The sequence below is a fragment of the Amphiprion ocellaris genome, chromosome 12, assembly GCF_022539595.1.
Source record: "Amphiprion ocellaris isolate individual 3 ecotype Okinawa chromosome 12, ASM2253959v1, whole genome shotgun sequence".
In the NCBI taxonomy this organism is placed as follows: domain Eukaryota; kingdom Metazoa; phylum Chordata; class Actinopteri; family Pomacentridae; genus Amphiprion; species Amphiprion ocellaris.
Window position 1 is genome coordinate 25,101,027 of NC_072777.1, and position 24,939 is coordinate 25,125,965.

The 24,939-nt window shown below is 43.1% G+C and overlaps 1 protein-coding gene across 1 annotated transcript in view; it reads left to right on the forward strand.

The window, feature by feature from the left end:
• The window catches only part of mdn1 (midasin AAA ATPase 1), a 71,335-nt gene that overhangs the window by 37,779 nt on the left and 8,617 nt on the right, over positions 1 to 24,939 (forward strand). Inside the window, exons 40-90 of the mRNA XM_023266440.3 lie at positions 46 to 234; positions 1,081 to 1,170; positions 1,282 to 1,545; positions 1,647 to 1,911; positions 2,044 to 2,203; positions 2,426 to 2,542; positions 2,627 to 2,835; positions 2,927 to 3,075; positions 3,764 to 3,963; positions 4,322 to 4,545; positions 4,782 to 4,895; positions 4,975 to 5,104; positions 5,347 to 5,453; positions 5,540 to 5,673; positions 6,104 to 6,270; positions 6,504 to 6,624; positions 6,725 to 6,938; positions 7,195 to 7,435; positions 7,530 to 7,653; positions 8,339 to 8,503; positions 8,586 to 8,800; positions 9,807 to 10,194; positions 10,959 to 11,071; positions 11,680 to 12,352; positions 12,493 to 12,654; positions 13,742 to 14,024; positions 14,118 to 14,356; positions 14,921 to 15,016; positions 15,114 to 15,208; positions 15,379 to 15,503; positions 16,143 to 16,295; positions 16,674 to 16,783; positions 16,898 to 16,971; positions 17,086 to 17,269; positions 17,353 to 17,497; positions 17,927 to 18,073; positions 18,162 to 18,288; positions 18,806 to 18,911; positions 19,081 to 19,196; positions 19,814 to 20,221; positions 20,310 to 20,536; positions 20,690 to 20,827; positions 20,971 to 21,164; positions 21,490 to 21,651; positions 21,753 to 21,890; positions 22,538 to 22,673; positions 22,860 to 23,032; positions 23,173 to 23,304; positions 23,707 to 23,848; positions 24,264 to 24,571; positions 24,664 to 24,822. Of these exons, the coding sequence (XP_023122208.2) occupies positions 46 to 234; positions 1,081 to 1,170; positions 1,282 to 1,545; positions 1,647 to 1,911; positions 2,044 to 2,203; positions 2,426 to 2,542; positions 2,627 to 2,835; positions 2,927 to 3,075; positions 3,764 to 3,963; positions 4,322 to 4,545; positions 4,782 to 4,895; positions 4,975 to 5,104; positions 5,347 to 5,453; positions 5,540 to 5,673; positions 6,104 to 6,270; positions 6,504 to 6,624; positions 6,725 to 6,938; positions 7,195 to 7,435; positions 7,530 to 7,653; positions 8,339 to 8,503; positions 8,586 to 8,800; positions 9,807 to 10,194; positions 10,959 to 11,071; positions 11,680 to 12,352; positions 12,493 to 12,654; positions 13,742 to 14,024; positions 14,118 to 14,356; positions 14,921 to 15,016; positions 15,114 to 15,208; positions 15,379 to 15,503; positions 16,143 to 16,295; positions 16,674 to 16,783; positions 16,898 to 16,971; positions 17,086 to 17,269; positions 17,353 to 17,497; positions 17,927 to 18,073; positions 18,162 to 18,288; positions 18,806 to 18,911; positions 19,081 to 19,196; positions 19,814 to 20,221; positions 20,310 to 20,536; positions 20,690 to 20,827; positions 20,971 to 21,164; positions 21,490 to 21,651; positions 21,753 to 21,890; positions 22,538 to 22,673; positions 22,860 to 23,032; positions 23,173 to 23,304; positions 23,707 to 23,848; positions 24,264 to 24,571; positions 24,664 to 24,822 (9,252 nt within the window). The remainder of the gene's footprint in view (positions 1 to 45; positions 235 to 1,080; positions 1,171 to 1,281; positions 1,546 to 1,646; positions 1,912 to 2,043; positions 2,204 to 2,425; positions 2,543 to 2,626; positions 2,836 to 2,926; positions 3,076 to 3,763; positions 3,964 to 4,321; positions 4,546 to 4,781; positions 4,896 to 4,974; positions 5,105 to 5,346; positions 5,454 to 5,539; positions 5,674 to 6,103; positions 6,271 to 6,503; positions 6,625 to 6,724; positions 6,939 to 7,194; positions 7,436 to 7,529; positions 7,654 to 8,338; positions 8,504 to 8,585; positions 8,801 to 9,806; positions 10,195 to 10,958; positions 11,072 to 11,679; positions 12,353 to 12,492; positions 12,655 to 13,741; positions 14,025 to 14,117; positions 14,357 to 14,920; positions 15,017 to 15,113; positions 15,209 to 15,378; positions 15,504 to 16,142; positions 16,296 to 16,673; positions 16,784 to 16,897; positions 16,972 to 17,085; positions 17,270 to 17,352; positions 17,498 to 17,926; positions 18,074 to 18,161; positions 18,289 to 18,805; positions 18,912 to 19,080; positions 19,197 to 19,813; positions 20,222 to 20,309; positions 20,537 to 20,689; positions 20,828 to 20,970; positions 21,165 to 21,489; positions 21,652 to 21,752; positions 21,891 to 22,537; positions 22,674 to 22,859; positions 23,033 to 23,172; positions 23,305 to 23,706; positions 23,849 to 24,263; positions 24,572 to 24,663; positions 24,823 to 24,939) is intronic.

Consider the following 24,939-nt stretch of genomic DNA (forward strand, 5'->3'; position numbering starts at 1 on the left):
ACCAGACAGTGTATCTCTATAAACATATTTTCTGTCTCCCCTCAGCTTGTCCAGGAGGTGTGTGTGGAGAGGCGATGGGGTCAGAAAGGAAGCCCCTGGGAGTTCAACCTCCGTGACATGTTTCGCTGGTGTCAGCTGATGCAGACTGACCAGTCGCCAGGATTTTTCAATCCAGGACAGCATGTCTCCTTAGTATATGCTGACAGAATGAGAACGGAGGCTGATAAAGCTCAGGTACATATTTTCACCAACTTTTTGTCTGACTGCTTTACTTTTAACTAGGTTTACCTAATAAACTGAGAGCTGTATAAACATATTTGATATCTCTCTATACATAGGTGGATATAATTGTCTGTGCTATTTATTTACTGCTTTATGCTACATATCATCAGTGATTTAAAAAAAAGAGGAGAGTTTTTTTTGCATTCTTCATCCCATTAGGTGTATTTCTGCATACATTTAGCTTATTAAATTGTTTGACTTTTCTGCGTTCTGTGGCTGCCCTCTGTTGATTTTTTGTCATTACTTTCGTTTTTATTTCTTTATTTATTTGGTCGGAACAGTGCATATTAATGAACATACAATCTCATAAAGTTTACACAAGGTTGTCTGAAATAAGCCGGATTTAGCACACGGCTATTTTCCATCTGTTGTCCCAATCATAAAAGAATATTAACAAATTAATCAATAAATTAGTTCTGGCTGGGTTAAACCTACCCTAAAGTGCTATTATTTTAATGAAGTGCTTTCCAGGCAGTGCCTGTCATAAAGTGCTTATAGTAAAAATGCCTGTTTTCAAAATGCCTGATTTTCTCAGTGTTCACCAGTTTGATTGGTGCCTTGCTTTATACTGTCTCCTAAAACTGACAAAGGTGGAGCTTTCTCTGATAGTTATAGGTAAAGTATTCCAGTTCGATTTGTGAAACCTGTAGTAGATCAGGCATTCTGTGCAAAAGAGGACTTTCTAAATTTTACCTCACAATCACCCCTGGTGGCTGACTGATTACTGATCCATTTCGATCTGGAAAAACATAATATAAGCTACAGTCCAGTCTGTAAACCTCCATCTGTCCCACACAGGTGCTGTCTGTGTTCAGGAAGGTTTTTGGGGAAGACTTTGAGCCTTACTGTGGATCCAGAGAGTTCCACATCACTCCACTCAACCTGCAGGTTTGTCAGCACAATAAAACCTCATCTTGTTTTTCGGCAGTAGATGTTTTTTTTTTTTTTAATTTTGTGAACAAAGCTCAGGATTGCCTCTCGACTGGTTTGCTATTGTAGGTGGGCTTCTCTGTACTGCACCGCAGTGGTGGAGCCCCTGTGGCCCTGGACCCACCACTGTCCCTCACCCACCAGTCCTTGCGGCCCCTGGAGTCCCTGATGAAGTGTGTGGAAATGGGCTGGATGACCATACTGGTCGGCCCCACAGCAAGTGGAAAGACAAGCCTAGTGAGACTGCTGGCTCTGCTGACAGGACACCGCCTCAGGGTCATGGCAATGAACAGCGCCATGGACACCACAGAGCTGCTGGGAGGCTTTGAACAAGTAACCAGAAACTCAGGCGTCTAATTATCCAAGCTTCATTTATAGTCTGAAAACAGCAGACCATGTTACTCTGTAATCTTTCCCTCTTTTCATCATTCTAGGTGGATATCATGCGACCATGGCAGCAAGTGTTGGAGAGCGTCGACTACATAGTTGCCATGGTAATAAGGCGTGGACTGATGTCGCTGGATGTTGGCATCCAGGACACAGAGTTCCTGCTGCAGACGTGGGGCCTGTTCTGCCACTGGCTGAAGGAGGAGGGACTGCAAAGAACTGGAGGAAGCGTAAACTCAGAGGCCCTAAACAAGCTGGAGGTCATCATCCTCCTGCTGCAGAAACTCAACACCAAGCTGAAAGTGTTCACAGGTAACAGCCAAGTTCTGTTGGTTAACTGAATACTGCATGACATGAAGAAAACTCTTTCAAAATGACTTTATGTTGTCTAGTAAGTATAAGAAGGCGTTTCATGTACTATAACATGCTTCATTTGTCTGCTAGACATGTCTAAGCTTCAGATGGACTTCACACTGCTGAAGGAGCGCCTGGCTCAGCTGGAGGACGGCTGGACAAATGGAGGTTTCGAGTGGTTGGATGGTATGCTGGTTCAGGCACTGCAGGCTGGTGACTGGCTGCTCATGGACAATGTTAACTTCTGCAGGTGAGAAATGTGTTGCATGCATTCCTGTGGGTCTTGATTTTATTTTTGTTTGTCTTAAAAGTTTTTATACCTCATTTGTAGTGGCAGCATTTTTTTTCATAGCATAGAATAGCATTTTGAAAGGAGAAGCGATGAGAGCCGAAGATGACTAAAACCAAACATGAAAACACAACCAAACCACAAAATGTAGGCAGCTGCACTGATTTTGTATTTTGTGCTCAGTGCTTCTGTTCTGGATCGCCTCAATGCTTTACTGGAGCCTGGTGGAGTACTCACCATCAACGAACGTGGTGTCATAGATGGGAAGACCCCCAAAATCACCCCACATCCTAACTTCAGGTAATTTGCAAAATCAGAGCTTATTCAATAGTTGTAGCAGGCACTGAAGAAGTTCATGATAAGATGATGTGGGTGTCTTTTCAGGTTGTTCCTGACCATGGACCCTGTGCATGGGGAGCTCTCCAGAGCCATGAGGAACCGAGGGGTGGAGGTTTACATCCCAGGTGAACATGAGGGTGTCTGCTGGGACACACTGGACCTAAAGACTCTACTTCACACTGCAGGAGTGACTGGAGACTGTGTTTGTGATCTGCTGATTGAAATACATAAAGGCATCAAATCTGCCATCTGGGGTAAGCATTAACAACATGACACAAATTAAATAAGCAGCCAGTTGCTTCGATCTGCAGTTTGTGTCAGAAACTCTGTCCTCTGGCCTTTCAGATTCCCCAGCCTCATCAGTGGCCTCCCTCCTCAATGCTGCCACCCTGCTGTCCTGCCAGCTGCAGAGAGGTGTAGATTTGCCCAGTGCTCTACAGCATGCCTGTGGAGAGGCCTACTCCTTCTGTCAACGCACCACCGCCAGCCAGAAGGTATCAATACCCGCTTCGCTGTAATATTTCTCGTCTCGCTGTTATCTGTCACTAGAGGGCCTCTTTCATATCTACCTCCTTCACCTGTAGTGTTTTTCATTTCTCCATTTTAGAATGTTTTGTTTTCAATAAACACACTACCATGCAAAAGTTTGGGGTCACCCAGACAATTTCATGTTTTCCATGAAAACTCACACTTTTATTCATGTGCTAACATAATTGCACAAGGGTTTTCTAATCATCAGTTAGCCTTTCAACACCATTAGCTAACACAATGTAGCATTAGAACACAGGAGTGATGGTTGCTGGAAATGTTCCTCTGTACCCCTATGTAGATATTCCATTAAAAATCATCCGTTTCCAGCTAGAATAGTCATTTACCACATTAACAATGTCTAGACTGGATTTCTGATTAATTTAATGTTATCTTCATTGAAAAAAAATGTGTTTCTTTCAAAAATAAGGACATTTCTAAGTGACCCCAAACTTTTGAACCATAGTCTACATGCTGCCAGTAAAGCTGGATGGCAGAAAATATTTAACCAGTGTAGATCAGAGATTCTTTTATGTGTTCCTAGTCCTGTCCTAAGCCACATGGGAATCAAGTATGGGCCAAACTTACCAGACTGCCATGAAATTGATGTTCATTCTCCTCAGAATATGAATAAACATATTCTTTTCACCCTAGCAAGCCCAGCAGGTGATTGAGCAGCACTTGGCCATCCTGGATACAGAGGACTGGGGTAGTGGGCTGCTGTGTGCTGGAGTTTGGCCCGATGGTTTCCCCTCCGCCCTCCTCTCCACAGAGGATTCCTGTTTCTCTGCCGTCCTCCGAGATGGACAGGTCCTCACCTTTTGCCTGAACACCCTCAGCCTCCAGGGCAAACGGTAAGGGTGATAGCAACACAGTCACGTGTGCATCCGCCACAATAATCACAATCAGACAGCTTTTATTGCCAAGTGAGTACACACAAGGAATTTGATTTGGTGCATAAACAGCAGTGCCTAGCAACAACAACAGACAGTAAACAATTAAATAAACAAATCTAAATCTGAGAATTCTAAATAAGAAATGCTACAAGTGTAAGTATAAGAAGTACTGTGTAAAACCAGGGTAATAAATTATAATATTAGAATACATCCCTATACATGTGATTTCATCCTGGATCATCCTACCAAATGCAAATATGGAAAAATGAAAAGTTTCATCCCTGAAGAAGTATTTACACCAGCCGTGTTTGTGCAGGAATCGTCCTTTAAGTCTGAATGACCTGCAGAGGGCCTTGCAGAGCAGTGGTGTCCATGAAGGCCTGGTGTTCTCTGGAGGAGTGGTGGATCTGGAGGAAGGAGATGCTCTGAGGCTGATCCCCACAGCAGTGAGACTGCTCACAGAGAGAGCTTCTCATGGAGACTGGATCCTCCGCAGTAGCTGGCTGTCACACCTGGGGAAGAGCTACAAATTTGTCCCAGGTTTGTTAGTTGAAGTTTTTGAATTACAAACACTTTTTACTCAAAAACAAGATATTCGTTTCATAGTCAACAATTTACTACAAGAACTGACATTGTAATCTTTTTACGGTTATTGCAGTTCATATGTTTATCGCAGCACACTGCAGACATTCAACAGTAATGTGATCTTTCTTAGTCCAGTCCAACACTATTGAGTGCTTTGGATCCTAAAACAATGCCGTTCTTAACTCTTCCAGATTCAGCCCTGGTCCAGGTGGAGGCAGGAAACAGGGCTCTGAAGGCTGTGTTCGGCAGCAAACTTGCTGCTAAGGGCAAGTCATTAGCAGAGTTGCTCCAACCTCACAACATAGGTAACCTTTGTGTGATTTTCTCAGTCTATTACATTTTTTTTTATTAGTAGCTACATCTCAATATATCTTATTTTGCCAGATGAATACAGGATTCTGGTGGATATGCGCTGGAACAAGCAATACTTGGATATTTTAGCCAACAAATGCAACTTTGAGGATGAGGAAAGATACATGGAGTTTCTGGAGGCTCTGAATGCAGTTGCTAACAGGTAAAGGGACACAATCCTTCTTTCTTTGTGAAGTGTTTTCATGGTAAGCTTATGGTTAGTGCATGATTGGGATGTTGCACATAAATCATATAAAATAACACTTGTTAGACTGTACTGAACATACATCTGCCATTTCGCTCCTCTGATATTTGCTGTCTTGTCTCTCATTGTAAAGTAAAGATTAAATCACGTAAACCTGCTCTGCTGATGTGTTGAGTGCTAATGACTGTTTTGTGTGGCAGGATTGTTCTGATGATGGACAGAGAGGAGAGGTCGGTTATCTGCACCTGCGCCATCAACCTGTCTGCTCAGAACTGTGCTCTGAGAATAGCAACAGCCTTCAGTAAAGGTAATTATGCAGTAGTGCAATTTTTATCCTGAGCTATAGCTGAGTTAGAATTACAGTCAGAAAATAAAAACATCCTACTCTTACAGGGACTGTGGATATCGGTCACCTACCACACCCGGTGCTGATGCATCTGCGGACTTTCTTTGACTTGTGGGACTCCTTCACCCTGCAGGCTGTGCAGAGCGGACAACCATACATCTCAGACCACATCATGTTTGAGGTCAGAACTCTGTCTGTATCACTGTATCTCTTTATTCTACATCCACTACATTCTTTTTCCTGGGTCTACAACAACAAATGCTGCTACTTCTGCTAGCTGCTGCTCCTACTGCTCTTCCACTACTGCTTTTGCTGTTATTACCACTTGTATTTTTACTATTGCTGATGCTACTACTTCTAATGGTACCTCTACTATACTACCTTCTGGTCCTACAGTACTAATGTCATTGCCACTACTGCTTAAAACCTGGGAAATTAGCCATAAATAGAAGATGTTAGTTAGTACAAGTATAGCAGAGACAATACAAATCTTTAAATTACTCCAAAGTCATGATGTAAAATGCAGCCCTTAGAGTATTCCACAGCAACGTAATATTGGCATTTAGGAAGGATGGTTTCCTCACTATTTTGTCCTGTGTTTGTGTGTTTAGATCCTGCAGCTGCTGCAGTGGCTCGATCGTTTCTGGGATGTGTGCAGCACGCTGCCGGCCGACTCTCAGGGCATCTCTGTGCTGTCTCTGCACTGGCAGTGGGTCCAAAAGCACCTCATCCTCCGACTGCCTCAGCTGCTGCTTGGAGACGCAGACGCCACATTCGAGTACACACCTGTTCATATCTGATATTTTTTGTTTTAAAAACATATTTACATTTGCTGTTTTGTGGCTAAAAGATCACTCTAGTACATTTCATTCAATGCTTATTGTTTGTATATATATATATATCATCTTAAATAATTGTGTGGCTATTATTTACCATAAACAATTTATGCATTTCTGCTTACCCATTAATGTGCAACTCCCTAACCCTTGTGATTACTGCGTTGCACTATAGAGGTCACCAGGAGTTGCAGGCAGTCTCAGCAGCCATCCAGACTGTTCTGTCCACCCCAGTGTCTGTGGCCACAGCTCTGAAGGGCATCCAGAAAACCCTGGGAAAAGCTCTTCCTTTCAAGGTTTGGAGACACTTCAACAGCTCTATTTCTGTAGTTAACCAAGTTACGTCTGTCACTTACAACACATCTGAGATTTAACAACATCTATCTTCCCCATCAGCTGGAGTCGGTAGCTGAATGCGCGTCTCGGCTCAGGCTCCTGAGTAAAGCCCTGGACGTGAGCGATATGAAGCTGGACGGCACCACAGGCCCTTGGAGGCAGAAGCTGGTACAATTACAGGGTGCTGGACTGGGGCTGGACATCAAAGAGAGTCTCCTAGAAGCCTGGGGTCTTGTTCTGCTAGCAAACAACCAGTTGGATCCAAAGAAGTCTGGTGAGTTTGTGTGTAGCTGTCTGAGAACTGGTTAGTGCTGTTGGTTGATTTTGCCACGAAAAGTGAAAAGAATATTGATGCAGCTCAAAGAATTATTCTTAATAATTGTGGTTTTAGACACTTTTATGCTTTTATTTGGCATTTGCACTGAAGAAAACCAGGATATTGGCAAAAGAGACCAAGGGAATGACACAAAGTAAATCAGCTGGTGGGGAATATAGTAGTCATACTGTACTATACTATATCTTCTTATTAGGGGTGTTGGAGAGGCTAGTGTCGAGTGTGGAGCAGCAGCAGTGTAGCATGACCTCCAGAGGACTCCTGGACGTCTGTTCTATGTCTGAGGGGGATGAACCCGCAGACGGACTCCCGCTGGCTACAGAGGTGCTGCAGCAGCTCGGCCGCAGGGCCCAGCTCTGGCCCCTGATGGAGGAACTGGCTGTACTCAACCAGCTGCGACTTAGCACAGACCTGCTGCACCTGGCTCTTTCTCCTGGGTAAAACTGGTCTTTCTCCTCATGTAAAACCTGAAGCATCTGATCTTGATGTTGTTGATGGACGGTTTAGTGAACTCTTTGTGCTGATCTGCAGTGATCAGGAGGCTGAGGACTGCTTACGGCGGGAGCTGTCAAGGCATCTTCGCTACTGCCTCCAATCCACGCCGATGAACGTCAGCCAGCTACAGCCGCTTTGGTTCCTGCTCAGCAGCGACAGGGTTAGTAGGACAGTTTGCTGTTATTCTGAGAATTTATCATATGAAATATTATGGCAGGTTCGTTTATACTCATCTTCAACCATTTGGTCTAGTAGTCAATCGTGGTCCTGTTTGGAACTTACATGAGTATGATGTTGAAACTTGAACTTTCAGGTTAGACAGACAAATTAACAAAAATAAGCTTTCAGTGAAGTAGGACACATCTTGAATCTAGCAGTTAAACTGTTTAAATGAACATTCATAGAGATCACTTTAATAACTTTTAATGAGACAATTGATTTGCCAATATTGTGGAAAAAAATCCATCAGATCCACATTATTACTGAAAGAAGAACTGATTAAACATGTCTGGAGGGATTTTTAGTTTTAGTCAGGTTTTAAAAAGACAAAATATATTTTTGAAAGAGCTAATATAAGATTGTCAGTTAGTGAAACTGAAGTCAAAGTGTCGGCTCGCTCCTCTGACTCACTATAGCCTCAAAATGCCAGATTTGGGAGCTTTGTTCTAGCCTTAGAATTAGAAAGTGATGAAAACTTTACATATAATACACTGAACTGTGGGGATTTAAGACACCAACCAAGTAATTGCAGTACAAATGATGAATGGAAAAAATCCCTAAAAGCGAAATAGTTATTGAAAACCACAAACATAAAAAGCATTGTTTTTGGTTCATCTCCTCTCCAGCCAGCTGAGGAGCTGCCGTTAGTGTGGTGTGAGCTGCTGTCGGAGGCCTTGGCTGCCCTGTGGACCTGCAGCGTCACCTCAGAACCAGATCGCTGGCTGAAATGGGACCCACTGAGTCCTGACAACGAGCCAAGTCCAAAACTACACCATGGGGCAGATAACATGGTACTGGCTGTTGATATTTCCACATCTACTGATTTCCTGCTGGTTTAATAAAGGTTACAAACTGTAAGTCATGTGTTTTCAGGGTCCAGCCTTGCTGAGTAAAGCGGTGTGGTCGCATTGCATGCTGGGAGTCCTCAGCAACAGTGACGCTGGTGGTCGATGGGAGCCGTCTGGAGTGGCCCTTCTCTCTCTCTCCCATGTCTCCCTCGGGGAGTGGAAGGAGAGGATCCAGCAGCTGCAGGATGTTTCTGCTGTGTTGTGGGACAATATGGCCATTCCTGCATTGGCTGAATTCAGGTAGATTAAAACACTGGATTGTTGGCTTTTCTGTTCTCCATTTATAATTCGTAAGGTCTGTACCTTGCTATGCTAAGCAGGGCTCTACACTGCGACCAAAATGGTGTCATTTACAACATTTTTTTGAGAGTTTGCGAGTTAAAATTTCAAGAGGTCACATTGTGCTGGTGCAGGATGATCTTGAAGCTGTATTTAGATAAGATAGATAAGAAGCTTTATTGTCATTGCAAGGGGTACAATGGAATTCCATTCAGCAATATCTCTTGTAGCAGCTACAATATCCCTGTCATAAAATATAATACAATAAATAGATAAATATTTGTGTTGCACTAACCGCTACAAGTAGCTACTGTGTTAACCACAGTGGTGAAAAGTAGTACTTTTATAACTTTGGTGTACTGTGGTATTTATGCTTAAAAATGCCGTGTTCTTGTGAAATGCAGAGTGCACCTACATGTGCTGTTTTTTCTGCTCATTGAAGACTGCATGTAGAAAAAAGATCATTTGGTTATATATTGAACAATTATGACTTTAATTCAATTCAATTTCAATTAAATTTTATTTATTTAGTGCCAATTACAATTCAAATTGTCTCAAGACGCTTCACAGAACCCGTATGCCTGAACCCCCAGAGCAAGCCCTAAGTGGCAAGAAAAATCTCCCTTTTAACGAGAAGAAACCTTGAGGAGAACCCGGCTCATACGGGGGATCCATCTGCTGCTGGCCGGCAAGTTGAGAGACATTAGAACACCCTAGTTTAACTCTTGTTTATCGATAAGCAGATGTTTACCAAGTGATGTGTTTTGTCCGTGACAAGGTGGGAGGTGCAGCCAAATGAGAAAGTTGGTCGCACCAGTGCTACCAATGAAAAAGTTAGTCTGGATCCCCTCTAAGCTGTGAGGTGACATATGTTGTGAATCTGCACTATGTGAATAAAATTGAAATGAACTGAATTGAATGAAATGTTCCTCTCTTGGACTTCTCTAATCACCGTATGTCTCTTCAGGGGTACAGACTTCAGGCTCCAGGGTGCAGTCCTGCGCCGGCAGCTTCAGAGCATGGCCGACCTGCTGCCTCCCAGCCTGCAGGAGGGCTACATGGAGAGCTGTGAGAGCCTGGTGGAGGATCCCGACCCTCTCATAGCAGCCCAGGAGATCCAGACAGTCTTCAGAGACTTCCTGCCTCCAAACCTGCTTCCTGACGGTCTGGTGGAGGCCTGCATCACCTGCCTGCAGCAATATGTCCAAAGCAAAGTCCAAGGCTCCAATCCGCTGGCTCGCTCCGGAGTGTTCTGGGTCAACATGGGACTGCTGCAGATCAAAGTGTGGACGCCACAAACCATCTTCGACCCAGCTGTGAAGAGGGCCTACAAACTCAACTACGCTCAGCAGGAGGTCAGCTGTTACAACGTTTCTGCCAAAAAATATCTTCATGTGTGTCATTTAATATATATTAGAAAATGGTTTTCATGCCGTGAAATGCCACAGGAATTCTGTGGAATCTTTTCTCATTAACTTAGTGTCATTGTTTTGTTAATTTCAGATAAAGTCAGCTGAGTTTTATTTTCAGATCACTTTTGAGCTTACAAACATGATTTCTTCTGATTTGAAATGATAAGTTCAATGAACTGCTGTTCACTTAGCTCAAACAATTAGGTTTTTAAAGTACCTAAAGAATATTAGCAGACTTCCCATCATGAATTGTTTAGTTAAAATTCTTAAGAGGCTTCCTTTTGTAGCTTGAATAAAATCTTAAAAACTTGCTCTGTCCTGTGCACCTGCTAAATTTAATCATGGTTGTTTCTTAACCTCATAATAAAAACTTGTGCTCACCATGATGTGTAGTTTCCACACTGACTGTACAGCTGAATTGAGAGAATGTAAAGCAATATTGAGTCTGTCTGAAACAGCATTCAGTGTGACTGAACGGTTTCCACTTAATAAGTTAACGAAATCTGCTGATTTTAGGTTTTTAAAGCTCATACAAATAAGTGAAACCTGACTTCTAGTTAACTATATTTATGTTGAATGAACTTCAAATGTACAGTGCAGTAAGCAGTTTTATAGAACATTTTTTCTCAAAGCTAGCGTTACTTTATAGGCTGCAATATAGGAAATAAAGAGCTCCGAGTTAAAAACTTCCTCTGTGTCTGCTACAGATGGCTCTGCTGCAGGAAGAGTGGAGAGGAAGAAGTCTTTCGTCTCAGCTGATGACCGGTGCAGAGCTGGAGGAGAGCAGCACCACTGATGGCTTCCAACATCCTCGAATAAGGTCTGAGTCGGATGCTGAACACTCAGTGATATATATTTCAGCAAAAAACATCTGGCAGTGTGAAACTCAGACATTCCTGACATTCCTCTTTGAAGAGCTTACTAGGTTTATTTTTGCTTGCTCTCCGACGCTGATGTATTTCCACATCAAGCCTTTCAACTGCACTGAATTACACTGACTCAATTCCTGACTTTATTTCCTTCTCTAAATGTAATTTCATTTGCATGGCAGAAATGAATGTCTCTGACTAATCTGCTTATTTGATGGGGATGTGAGACCTCAAATTACAAGAATGTAAATTCTTAGCAAATTTCCCAAAATGTTGAAGTACTTCTTTAAAAATATTTGAGGTATTCATCAGCACAGTATAATTTAGACAATGAATAACATCTTATTGCTGGCATAACAGTATCTGTATATATTTACTGTTAATAGCTAAAATTGCAGTACACAAATGTCAAAGATATGTTTAAAGCAATTAAAGTTAAAAAGTAATCTTATAGGATGGTCAGACTTTACTGTCAAATATGAAAAACATGACTAACAAATCAAAAATCCAGAAAATAGGACTCTAATTGTGTGTTCTGGTACCTGACTTGTGCTTGTAGGTATCTGTGGATCCGAATGCAGCAGGTGAAGGAGCAGATAGCTGAGCTCTCCAGGAAGCAGGCGTGTCGCCCCCATGAACCCCAGTACGGTCGACTCTTCCAGGAGCTTCAGCACTACCGCTGCAGTATCGGCCAGACATCAGCTGTGGAGGACCTTCTGTCTCACCTGCTGAAAGTGCTGCACGGCTCCTCCTCCTCCAAATCCAGGTCATCAGTCCAGGCTCTCCTGAAAGAGGAGGCTGTGTGGCAAAACTCCCAGCAGCGCTTCTGCCAGAGGCTGCTGGAGGACTACCCCCTGTACCCCGATGTGGTCGGACCAGTGAGGACCGGCATCCTCCAGCTCCGGCACGGCATGAGGCTGGTGGCCTCCCAGGTGGCCGCCTCTCTCACCCCTGTACCAGGTCTTCCTAAGCTGGTGTCCTGCCTGCTGGCTTTCCCCTCGCTGTCCCCCAGCCTGCCATCCTATCTGGCCCGGGCTGACTTTCTGTGCTCCAGGACTTGTATGGACGTTGTGCGCAGCTTGGTGAAGCTTCTGCCCCAGCAGGACACTGAACACGTGGTTCCTCAGTCTTCCACTCTGCTTCTGAATGCTCTGCTGTATGTACAGTGCCACACATTGTCCACAGGGGAGTTCAGCCAAGAGGCACACAGCCTCTTCAGACACATCTGCAAGGTCAGAGCTCTGATCAATTCTTTGTATGCACTGTAGCTATAGCAAATATTATAAAAACTAAATAACTGTTTTCTATTCAGAAGTGTTAAAATGTGAAAATTATGCTGTTTCTTCACTGACTCTGTCCTGATGCTCCTCAGGCTCTGGTGAACGAGTGGGACGAGCAAGAGAGACGAAAAAGGGAGCGAGAGCAAATGGAGGCCAGTTTGTATCGAAGCCGCAGCCAACTACATGGCTCAGGACTGACTGAGGACGAGCAGGAGGAAAGAGACTTCAGACGCCAGTTCCCTCAGTTCAACAAGGTATGTTCATGCAGCTGTTAGATGGTAGTGCAGAGTTCATCTGTCCTGTGTGTCCCAATGATAACCATGATAACTCAGGTTATGTAGTACTGGACAGATTGGGAAGTTTTAATGCATCCAGTGTGATAATTTAAGACCAACTGAAATATTACGTGTCAGTTAAAAACCTTTTGATTTAAATGAATTGCAGAATGACAGTTATTGAATATTTGATGCTCAAAAGATAGAGTGCCTTCTTGTTTTCGATAATTTGGGGAATTCAGTTTCAACATTTAAAGAGCTGTTTAAATGAGCACAGCAACATTTATGATGTCCTAACAGTAGCTGACCATAAATAAAAGTTTATAAATATTTCGCGAATTTGATTGAATTTAGGATTCTACGAGTTGAAAAATCTGTCCTCAGATCAGTACCAGTAGAATAGTCAAAGGGTCGTTAGAGTCCTTACAGGGCTCTGTTTTTGTAGCAGTGCTCCCACAGCTTCTGTATGGTAATTTTCCACAGTGCAACATGCATATAGGAGATTTGTTTTAAAAAAAGAAGTAGTTATTTAAATGACATTGGATCTTGCATTGAGGGACTCTGGATCAGTGTTTGTGCGAACCCAAACGTTATTCTGTTCAGGGTGTTGCCGCTGAGGAGATTCAACCAGTTATCAAGTCTCAAGGCTCAAATTTGTCTGTTGTTAGATCACCCATGACTGATCACATTTTAGGATCAATTTATGCAGAAAACCTTTAAAAATTGGTTTGAAACTCATTGATTTAATGAAAGAAACATACTTTACTTTCAGAGCCATTTGTGCATCACTGCATATGAACTAAAATAGCAAGTGTGTCCACAATAACAGGTTAGACAGAGTGTACTACATACTACCTAAGGTTTAACCCACTAGGGACCATGGTTACATTCTGCAAATGTAATAGAATTCTGGATATATATCTTCTGTGCAAAGTCTACATCTCGATCTAATGGTGGTGCTAGACAGAACGGTAAGAGGTCACCAGTATTGTAATGATTTACCTTGTAGAAAGTGAGAATATTCCCATAAAACTCATTGTATGTCCATACTTGATCCACCATCCAGGATTTTGCAGACATCACATCCCAGCCGACTCTGGAAGGTCCAGCAGACACAGAGCCGGAGGGGGAGGAAGACAAACCTCAGGAGGAGTCAGAGATGGGCTCCCTGTCTCCGGCTGCCATGAACACGGTGGTTCAGGTCCATCAGAGCCTGTGTCTGGGTTACGCCCAATCACTGTGGTACCAGAGTACAGCACCAGCCAATCGCAGCAAAGAACATATCAAAGCCCTGGTCTCCTCCTATCAGATTGCTTCCCCTGTGATGTCACGCTTCTATCATCTGATTGGTTTGTAATTTTGTCTGCTCCTCTTTGTAAAACTCATCACTTTCTAATCATAAAGTCGAAGTATACTCATATGAATTTCTGTTTCCCTTTCAGATTCAGAACTTGACCAACAGCTGACAGGCAGTGAGCTGCTGCTGTCTGCACTGCTCCAGAACACAGTGCAGGGCTCAGGAGGTGCTGATGGTCTCGCCGTTACCTCAGAGGGACCGTATGACTTCTACCAGCAGCCCAACATGAGCGAGGCCCGTCTGTGTCTGCCTGTTTTGGAACAGCTGATGGTGGCAGTGAAGCAGAGACTAGAGGACTGGCCCGACCACCCTGCTCTCGTACAGGTCAATTAACCTGCAAAAACATCATTTTGATGCCAGATTTTTGTGTCTGAGTGATAAAATGCATCAATTTGTCAAATGTGTAATTCACTGGAAAAGCATAGGTCATTCAAACTGGTTACAAACCTTCCACAAAATATACTGTATCATGGTACAAAATTTGTAAATTTAATATGCACTCTGTTACCCATCACTAGTAGCCAATACTATTGTGGTTACAGTATATTTCTATATATTGCCTTGTGCTGCATCTTAAAGTAATTGCTTTAAAATATGTTACCTTTATTGGGTATAAAATTTCAGCACATATCACACACATCAAGTTAATTTATTGTTTCATTTTATATTCCCATTTCTATGAGCAGTTGCTGACAAGACAGAATAGGACAAAGATTATGGACTCGAAAGCCAAATCAGGCTGAAAACCTCAGTAGAGATCAGGGGAACTAATTAGTGAAGCTTTTATATAAAACAGAATCTCACAGAGATGCCTTCAAGGGTCTAAAAAGATAAACCTTGGTCCTTTTCCCTTTAATTTGTAATCATGTTTGTGTGTGTTGTTTCTAGCTGATTGTGGTGATGGAGAGGATCATGGCTTTCAATCTGGCCTGCCCGCTGGCCAAGTTCCTTAATGGTCTGGAGATCCTTCTCAGTAAAGCACAAGTGAGTTCTGTTAACAAGATATCTCATGTGCCATGTGCGATCAGACAAACTGTAGATGCATCATGAGTGATGTTTCACCTGTCTTTTTCGCTTTCAGGACTGGGAGAACAACGCCAGTCGCACAGTATCTCTGCGGAACGAACTGGAACCAGTCACACAGCTCATTATCCAGTGGCGCAAACTGGAGCTCAAGTAAGACGAAAAAAGTTTAATCTAGCTCATATCTTCTATTAGTTTTTAGACACTAACTAGCCACCAGCTAATCCTTAACTTGTCATGTGTTTTTCTGAGTTAGGATGTTGACAGGTGGGATATATGAGCTGTTTATAATCTAAATGCGTCCTGTCTCTTCTGTGTGATAGTTGCTGGTCGAGCAGTCTGGACAACGCAATGAAGCGACACACTGAGAAATCCACCAAACACTGGTTCTCTGTCTACCAGCTGGTAGAGAGATACCTGGAGGAACAGAGGGCGGAGACTAATACAGGTACATGCAAAGTGAAGTTTATGCTGTTTTAGTCGAAATGACGATAAAGATGACAAGTGTTTGACATAAATAATTATGCAATTAGTGTGTAGAGGAAATCTTTATGTACATTTATGTTAGAAATTATGAAATTACATCACATTAAGAATGTATATTTCAGAAAAGGAGCCACACGTACTTGTCAGTTTCTTTATGTTTTTTCAGACAAAAAAAATGTGAAAAATTAAATCCAGTAATAGCTCACTACTAACTTAACTAATTAGTAACCTTTCCTAGGAACAACCTATAGCAAATTTGGTACATTTTTAAACCGCATGATGTAAAAAGCAGCCCTTAGAGTATTCCACAGGAACACTATTCTGTTTGGTGGAATGTGTGAATGGATGCCTGCTATCCTCAGTCGACCTCATTCCATCACATGTACACAGATAATCCACTGTTGCAGTTTTTGTTTATACATTTAGACACGTTTCATTCATCAGATTTGGCAAAAAAACCAAAAAAAAGACAGCGTCCCATTAACTTATACTGACGCTTTTAACCACATTGACAGTGTTAACACTAACTCTAACCCTATAATAGAAAAAATATATTTTGCACCCTTTCCGAATTTTCATTTTCCTGTTTTGTCTTGTCCAGATGAGAACCTGGAGCGCCTCACCCTGTCGTCAGTGTCCTCCACCCTGCAGGCCTTCATGGAGGGCTCCACCCTGGGCGAGTTCAACACTCGTCTGGCCATGCTGCTCAGCTTCCACTGCCACCTCCTGCTGGTCCCCAACCAGCCTGGACAAGGTCAGCCATCACTACTCCATCTGTTTTAGTACAGTACTCACACTCAGTCTTCATCTCCTTCATGGATATGAAACAATCTTATCTAAGATAAAAGATAGTGGAACCAAATCCACAGTGTTCTGAGGTGCTCTTATCAAATCCAGTGTTGAAATTGTACATGACCATTATATCAGGCTTTTTATGCTCTCAGACGTCACTGATTAGATTTCTTATTCGTGCGATTTCAATGAGCGTCTCGTCACTGGAGGTGATCAGTAAAATACATTTGACCTGTGACATACTGTACAGTTGCAGGTCACAACGATGAAATGCGTGCAGGTGCAGTTGCTTATAATCTGTAAGAGGCTGTAGTATTGACATGTTGCCTTTTTTTAACAGAGAATTTGTCCAATCTTCTGTGGAATCTGCACAAATACTACAATCAGTTCTCTGAATGCATCCAGACCAAAATAACTCAACTCAGACAGCCCATTGAGAAGGAGCTCAAAGTACGTATGAGTGTATTTTTTTGGTTGTTGTTTTCTTTGTTTGTTTACATGCTAGATTAAAGCCTTTGAGTGCACATTCATAAGGTCGACTGTGATGTGACTTTTCATTCTCAGGACTTTGTCAAGATCTCTAAGTGGAATGATGTCAGCTTCTGGTCCATCAAACAGTCAGTGGAGAAGACACATCGGTATGCAATATGACCAGAATTTGAACCCACAGCAGCTTTAACTTTAATATTTACCCAAAAGAATTCTAGATAGATGGCTCTGTCAGCTCTTTTCTGCTCATACGTTTCTTTCAGCACTCTCTTCAAGTTTGTCAAGAAGTTTGAAGAGGCTCTGAGTGGCCCGAGTGTTCCTTCTCTGGTGGAGCAGGGAAACAGCGCTAGTTTGGACGGTGTGGACACCAACCCAGAGGAAACACCCATCCATCGGGTTCACCAGGCACTGAAGAGCAACCTACCTGGAAAGGGTCGAGATCTGCAGGTACAGGTTGCATCATAGCATTGTTACTCCTGATCTCTTTTTTTCTTTGGTGTTTTGTCACTGAGCTGTGTTGTGTGTTTCAGAATGAGGGCCCAGAAGAAGAAACCGAAGCAGCTTCTCTACAGGGACGTCTGCCTGTTCTGTCCAGAAAGATGAAGAAGATGTGCATCCAGCTGCTGAAGAAAAACCCAGTGCCTGAGCTGGCTGAAGACCTGGACTACTTCACTGGTAAGAAAGCCACCTGAGCACGATAAATATCACAGTCAAATGGGGCAGATTTACATGACCGTTCCTCAGCACATTTAAGCTGTCAGGCTGAATATTTGCCTGTGATGCTGCTGTTGTAAAGGCATCTTCCATTTGAGTGTGTTAAGACACTTTTGATGTGGGGGTGTATGCAACTGTAAACAGCAACAAAATGGATATTACTTATGTCTTGATATGAACTAAACAACTCCAGCCTTTTGTGTTTATCGCCAAGTTAGTGGCATTTCAATAGTTTTATTTGATGGGGATTTGTTTAGAAAAGAGATTTGTTTCCTGTTCCTTTGTCTTCATTTCTAAGCAGCAACCTCAACAAGCACAGATCTGCTTCCCCGTTTGTTAATGCACCTCACAATCCTCGGTGGTAGTTTAGCATCCTTTTCTTCTTTTCAGGCGAGGTCATCAGCAACCTGCGGGACCTGCAGAGCCTCTCCGTCGACACATCAGCAGATAAAGAAAAGCAGAAAGCCGAGGTCAAGCACATCCTGCAGCAGAAGCAGAGAGCTCTGTCTGACTTATTCAAGATGCTGGCTGAAATGGGTGAGCTCCCCCCTCTGATTTACATTTTTTAATAATCTGAAGTGTTCATAACTAAACTAACTCCTATTTTTATCATTGTCTCTTCAAGGTCTGTCGTACCGTAAAGGCCTGACGTGGAATAGGACAGCCGACCCAGAGAAAACCTTATGTATGCAGCCGCTTGAGATGAACACCGCTCTCTCTGCTGTCAGGAACCAGGAACAGGGCGAGAGCATGTAAATAGAACCTAAAGCCTATTCACAAAGACAGAAGCTGACTGAGATTGTGTTTGGTTTCATTACCTGCTACCAGATGCTGTAGCTGTTTAGGAATGTCTGCTGTACAATTCTGCTTTTTATATGGACAAACAATGAAATATTAATCATAAAAATATTACCTACGGAGTCGAATATAAGCTAATATTCAGGCAACATAAGTATGCCTACCTATGTTTGTAAACTTTAGATAGATACTATTGTAGAACTAAAATGACTGAGACAGAGCCACTTCTTAACTGCTGTCAAAGTTAGGTTTGTTGAGCTTTTATCTCCTGACAGTAATGGAATAAATGATGATATAACTTCAATAGAATAGTTATCTGAAGGGTTCCGCAGCATTTAGTGTCACTTTAAGCTTTGGCAGGAGACTTCTTTACAGCAATTTCAAATTCATTTTCCTGAGGAACCACCTCGTATGCTTGTAAGTATTGTTTTTACACTGAATACCATTTTGTCTGCCTTCTTTATTTTGAAGGTTGTTCACAGAGCTGTTGACTTCGTGGGATGGTTGTCAGAAGTACTTCTACCGTTCATGGACCAGAAGAACCGCCCTGCAGACGGCCCTCCAGCACGCCGCCAAGGTGAGATACAGATACTGATTGATGGTCCACAGTACACTTTGTGTATTTACCCACTTTACTGACAACTCTCTGTACAAACGTAGAAATAAATGAAGGGCAGACATTACAATGAAGAGCTTTAACATCTGCTGTTCTTTACTGTGTCGTGTGTGTTAATATTTGGTTGCAGGAACTGGGTCTGGGAAACATTGAGCGCTGTCGAGGTTTCTCCTCACATCTGTTCAAGCTGCTCCTCCGACAGAGGCGACGGCTGACCAAACTCACCGAGCAGTGGATCCATCTCAGGTCCGTCTGAGAGACAGTATGAAAAGGGAATGGGGTGCAGATTAACTTTCTGTATCCAGACAGTCTAACCAGACAACGATACATGAACATCCCAAAAGGAAACTGTAGGGAAAGACCGCAACAGCTGAGCTTCAGTCAAAGCTCTTTGGAGCTAAGGTTGCTAGTGTAACCACCAACAAAAACCTAAAAAAAGAAGTCTGTTTTATAACGTTTATTACAGGAAAGGAGATCAGAATAGCTGTTTGTATAAAGCAAACACTGTTATTTCCAGTTTGGTCACACAAGGCGTTTTGAAGGCAAGTGACCGACGTTTAAGCAGGATAACCAGAAAATCGTGATTTTATGGAACCAAACCATCTTCTGGGAGGTTCTGAATCTCCACATCATCCATTACAATCATGGAACACAACTTCTGAGACATTTCCCCTACACATAATCCAGCACTTGAGTTTGGAATTCCATCCAGAGGCTGGGAGCATGAGTGCATTAAATGAAGTCATTTTCTGCTGGTTTTGGTTTTTACTCGGTGGTTTACATTGGAATGTCCACAGCCTGTGTTGTATTACTGTAACACGTCACTTTGTTTTTGTGTTTTCTTGTATTATAACTGCATCCAGGAGGCTAACAAATAGTGTCCAGGGCATCAAGGCGCACTTCCAGAGCAACAGCGAGGATCCAGGCTGCACCGTCCCACCCCAGGCCTCCCTGCGGGACTGGGTCAGCAACGGTCGGGTGCTGGCGACTCAGTGCACCACCCTCCTGCAGCAGCTGGCCTGGCTGCTGCAGTGCTGCCCCGAGGATCCCCAGCAGAAAGAGGAGGCGAGCAACTGCAAGCAGCACACCCTGCGATGCCCGTCCCCTCTGGCAGCCCAGCGCCAACCCCCCGGCTGCCTGATGAGGAGAGGAGACACGTCGTGGTCTCAGCTACACCAGCGTGTTACTGCAATGCTGAAGGAGACCCAGAACCTGAAGGTGGAGCTGGACTCTGTGGCACAACAGGCCTCTGAGACAGTTCTCCACACATGGTAAAGCATAACCCTCTTGAGTTTACTTGATATAGTAAAGCAGTTGTAACATAAAGACAGTTCCAACAACATTGTTTTTTTTCTGCAGGAACCACTTCAACACATGTTGTTCAGCCTTCGACCAGCTGGGTGCTGTTGTGGCTCAGATGCCCGGCATGGAGCAGCTCTTCACCCCAGCTCTGTGTGTCGGCAATGCAGACAGCCAGCCGGCCATAACCCAGAGCCTGCAGTATGTCAGAGGACAGGTGGAGGCAAATATCACTGAGTTCACCACCTGGAAGACCCAGCTGCTCTCCCTGGGACAGCAGCACACAGGTGACTTCACTGATCAGCCATACCAGTACCTAATATTCCTTCAAATATTAGTGCTTCTCATACATAAGCTAAGAGGACAGAAAATGTGACTTCTGTTGGAAATTCACATTTAGACCCATAGTTCAACAATTCATCTCATTTCTTCCTTCACAGATCACCAGTCTGCCTTCTGTACTGAGTTTTCTGCTGAGTTGGAGACAAACATCAACACTGTGCTGTGTGCTGTCCAGACTCTTGTGAAGAGAAGGGAGAGAGAGCAACAGAAAGAGCAGCAAGGAGACACCAAGAAAGGTGAGAAGGATGTAGCTAAAGCCAGCAGTAATCTGTGAAGGAAGGCAGCTATAAATGCAGCTTTAAATGCATGCAAAGTGTTAGTAATATTAACTTTCTTAAAGAATTAGATGGTTAATCACTGCTGTTTCTTTACATTTCAGAGGGTGCTGAAGAGGACCAGGATGAGGAGCCTGCGGAGGACGTGCTGAAACCCGGTCACCTGACCCGACTCCTGGAAGAGGAGGTGGAAGCCGAGGTGGAGGCTCTGAATGTGAGAGATGTCAGTTCTGGGCTGGAGAGGCTGCTGAGCCGTTTGAGGACACACAGAGACGCCTGTCAGCCACCGCAGCTCCAGGTAACCACAACACCTGCACGTTTAACATCTGAAGCTATTTTTCTGTCCATCTGAAATTAGAAGTTTACGTTGAAGACTAACAAATGAATGAGCTGTACATCTGTGTAGTGCATGGTCTTGTCTATGGTATAACACGACTTCCAACACTTTTTTACTGCTTTTTGTTCTTCTTAATCAGCAACTATTTCTGTAATAATGTAATGTACAGTCCTGTATAAGTAGCTTATTTTTACTTGTGATGACTAGATTTCATTTTCTGATCTCCTCTTAATGCATCAGCATGTCTTTTTGCGCTTATATTAATATGTCTCTGCTGTGTATTCAGGAGGTAAACAGGGCGTGCAGGATGCTGGTTCGTCTGGAGCCTCTGATGGGGATTTACTCTGATCTAGTGCGTTACTATGTGGCTGTATCACTGGGAGCACACAGGAGCACAGGCAAACTGCTGTCTGTACTGGCCAGCATCTTCACTGAGCTCGCTCAGAAGGTACAAACACTGCAAGAGCTGCATCATCCCATTTTAAAGAATAACTGTAATACAATCTGTATATTGGAACAACCTAACAATTACTGTGGTGTCTTTTTCAGGGTTTCTGCCTGCCTCAGGAGCTGATGGCCGGTGGAGACGGAGAAGGAGCCACAGAGTTTCACGACTACGAGGGCGGTGGCATAGGAGAGGGCGAGGGCAACAAAGACGTCAGCGACAAGATCGAGAACGAAGATCAGGTGATGAAATACCTGAAGTTCATCCTATAGCTGTCGCATCAGTGCAGCGCTTCTTTGGATTGGTGTGGCATCCAGTAGCGGCACACATTGCCCTGACGGATGAATGAATGGACTCCAATGAATAAACAAATGTCATGCTCTCTTTCAAAAAAAGGAAAATGAAAAAATGGCCAGGTATCGTCATGACGGTATTACCACAAATAGTGACAGGGCCTTTATTTACCTCAACTGCAAAGGATAGGATTTAAGTAGGCTTGTGTTTAGAGACAGGTCTTTAATCATTCGTCCTTCAGTTTAATAGGTAAAATTTATCTAATTTTACCAAAAAAACTAATCTTAATCCACTACTACTACTCTTGAGAAACCAGCAACTCAGTTTATATTTCTATACTCAACTTTTTCTTTTAGCAATGAGCAGAACATCACACTGCATACAACTGTATATTATATATATATACCCGTTGCTTTATAACGGTTTGAAAAACAAATGACATTTTTTTTGGGGGGGTTTTTGCTTTCTTTTTACATTATATATAACCTACATTTCTAACACATGTAATCTGTTTGTAGCACGTTATTGCCACAGAGTTTAAGATTATTTGATCAGCTTTTCTCATGAAAGTTTTCCGGCTTTCTTCTTGCTCCAGGTGGAGGACACCTTCCAGGAGGGTCAGGAAAAGGAAGAACAGCAGGAAAAAGGCAATATCAAGTCAGAGGACAACGCCATTGAGATGTCAGAGGACTTTGATGGCCAGATGCATGACGGGGATGAGAATGAACCAGGTTGGTTTACATTGGAGGCAAAAGCATCATTTAGGCTAAGGAGAATAGCATTTAGCTTACTTTATTACCTTATTATGTGTTGTATGGGATTTGGGAAGGATGTTAGGAACAGTCGGCACGTTGTCAGTGTGTTTTTTGTTGCAGAAACACTGCTGAATGGGTTATTCTCTGTTTAATCATTTGTAGGTGAAGATGAGGACTCTGATGAAGAGAATGAGGAGGAGCTGGACAAAAAGATGGGGGACCTGGGTGAAGGACAGACAGACACTCTGGATGAGAGACTGTGGGGGGACGATGAGGATGATAACGAAGATGAAGGAAGTGACAAGGAGGAGGAGTCTGGCCAGGGCATGGACCAGGTACACAACATTACTACAAGAGATGCAAAGAAAACACAAGAAACATACACATTTCGAACCATGTATCATTATTTAGAGACATTTTTACAATCATGTTTGTCTACATGTTGTAATTTCCTATAAACATTGAATTCTTTCAGGGGGAATCAGAGCTGGTGGCCAAAGATGACAACTTGGATGCAGCAGATCCCAACAAAGACAAGAAAAACCAGGACAAAGATGAAAAGATGGACGAGGAGGAGAAAGAAAAGATCCACGAACAAGGGGATGAGGTAATTTATATTCAACTAAAGTTGTTCACAGATGTCCTTTCTTGCACACAGTCACTAAACTGCATTGTTCACCATTCTAGCTGTTTTTGTTGGCATTTCTATTTGAAAAATGGACCAAACTAAATCAGTAACAACTCCCCACCTTAGGCTGTATGTGTCAGACACACTTGAAATATAATAACTGTCTATGTTTAAATTATAGAGTGACCAATAGCGTTATATAAAGAAGTTACAGTTAGAAAACCATTACTGAACCTGTTCTATTCAGCTGCAACTTTACCAAATTTGCAACAGAAGTGAAGCATACCTATGCTACATTTCTAGGTTCATTTGAATTAAAGCTATGTGTGTTATGCTCGACATGCTCAGCAGTGTCTGATCTATGCTCTTGCTGTTTCTCAGAGGGAGTTTGATGAGAATGAGGTGGACCCGTACCACGGTCAGCAGGACAAGAGACCTGAGCCTGAGGCCATGGATCTGCCCGAGGATCTAAACCTGGACAAGGATGACGAGGCCGGAGATGATGGAGAAGGCGAGGGTGACGGTGAGACCTATAACGTCTGGTGTTACTATTTGCAAAAAGCAAGCACTTCTCTGCATTACATGAGAACAGTTTCCTTCTGTTTGTATATCTTGATTGAATGCACTTGTTTAAGTCCCAGTCAAGTCAAAAGTACGTTCTCCTGTTAATGCATGTTTCACTGTGCAAACTATACAGAGCTTTCGTTTACCCTAATATGCTTAAAGAGGAAGGCTTCTCTCTGCTAGTCTTAAATTTACCCAAGTAGGATGACAAAACCAGGAGACATTTTGTCTCACATGTTTGTATATTCACAGATTTTCAATTTTTCAATGTGGCAGGAATATTTTGAAAATATATATTTGTCCATTGAAAACCAGCCGTGAAATACATCCTCCCTGAGCTCAGTGGAGTCTTATTTACTATTTAAATTTTTCAGAGGAGAATCCATTCGACATTGATGACAAACCCATGGATGTGGATGAAAAGGAGGATGGACAGAAAGATGGAGGGGACGAGGAGCAGGGAGCAGAGGAGATGGAGGAGAACCAGCCAGGAGAGGAAAACAATCAAGACCCCAAAACTGAAGAGGGGGGAGAGGAGGAGGAGGGAGGTGAGAAAGCAGAAGAAGACCAGGAGTCTGCTGAGAAAGATGAAGCTAAGGAGGAAGAGGAGGAGGAGAAAGGACAAGAGGCTGGAAGAAACGAGGATATGACTGTACCAAGTGATAAAGGACAAAAACCAAAGGTGTGGAAGTCAACAAAGGACTGTACCTGTACATTATGAGCAACACAAATGTTTACACACTGTTTCACTGTTGGGAATTTTAATGCTTACAGGAAGAGGAGGAGGAAGATGGAGGTGAGGATGAGGAGCAGCCTGAGTCAGCTGAGAGGAAGGAGCACCAAGCAGACGGTCAGACCGGAGAGCAGAATGTTCAGAGTGATACAGCTGTGGAGGTGGCAGGAGAAGCATCAGAGAGGGACCAGGCTAAAGAGGTAACCAAGTCGTTGAAACTCGCTTCAATTCACTGTATTTTTACCATAGTAAACGTATTATTGGGTTATTCCTCCTCAAATCAGCAGGGGGATGTTGCTCAACCAAGTCTGATTTGC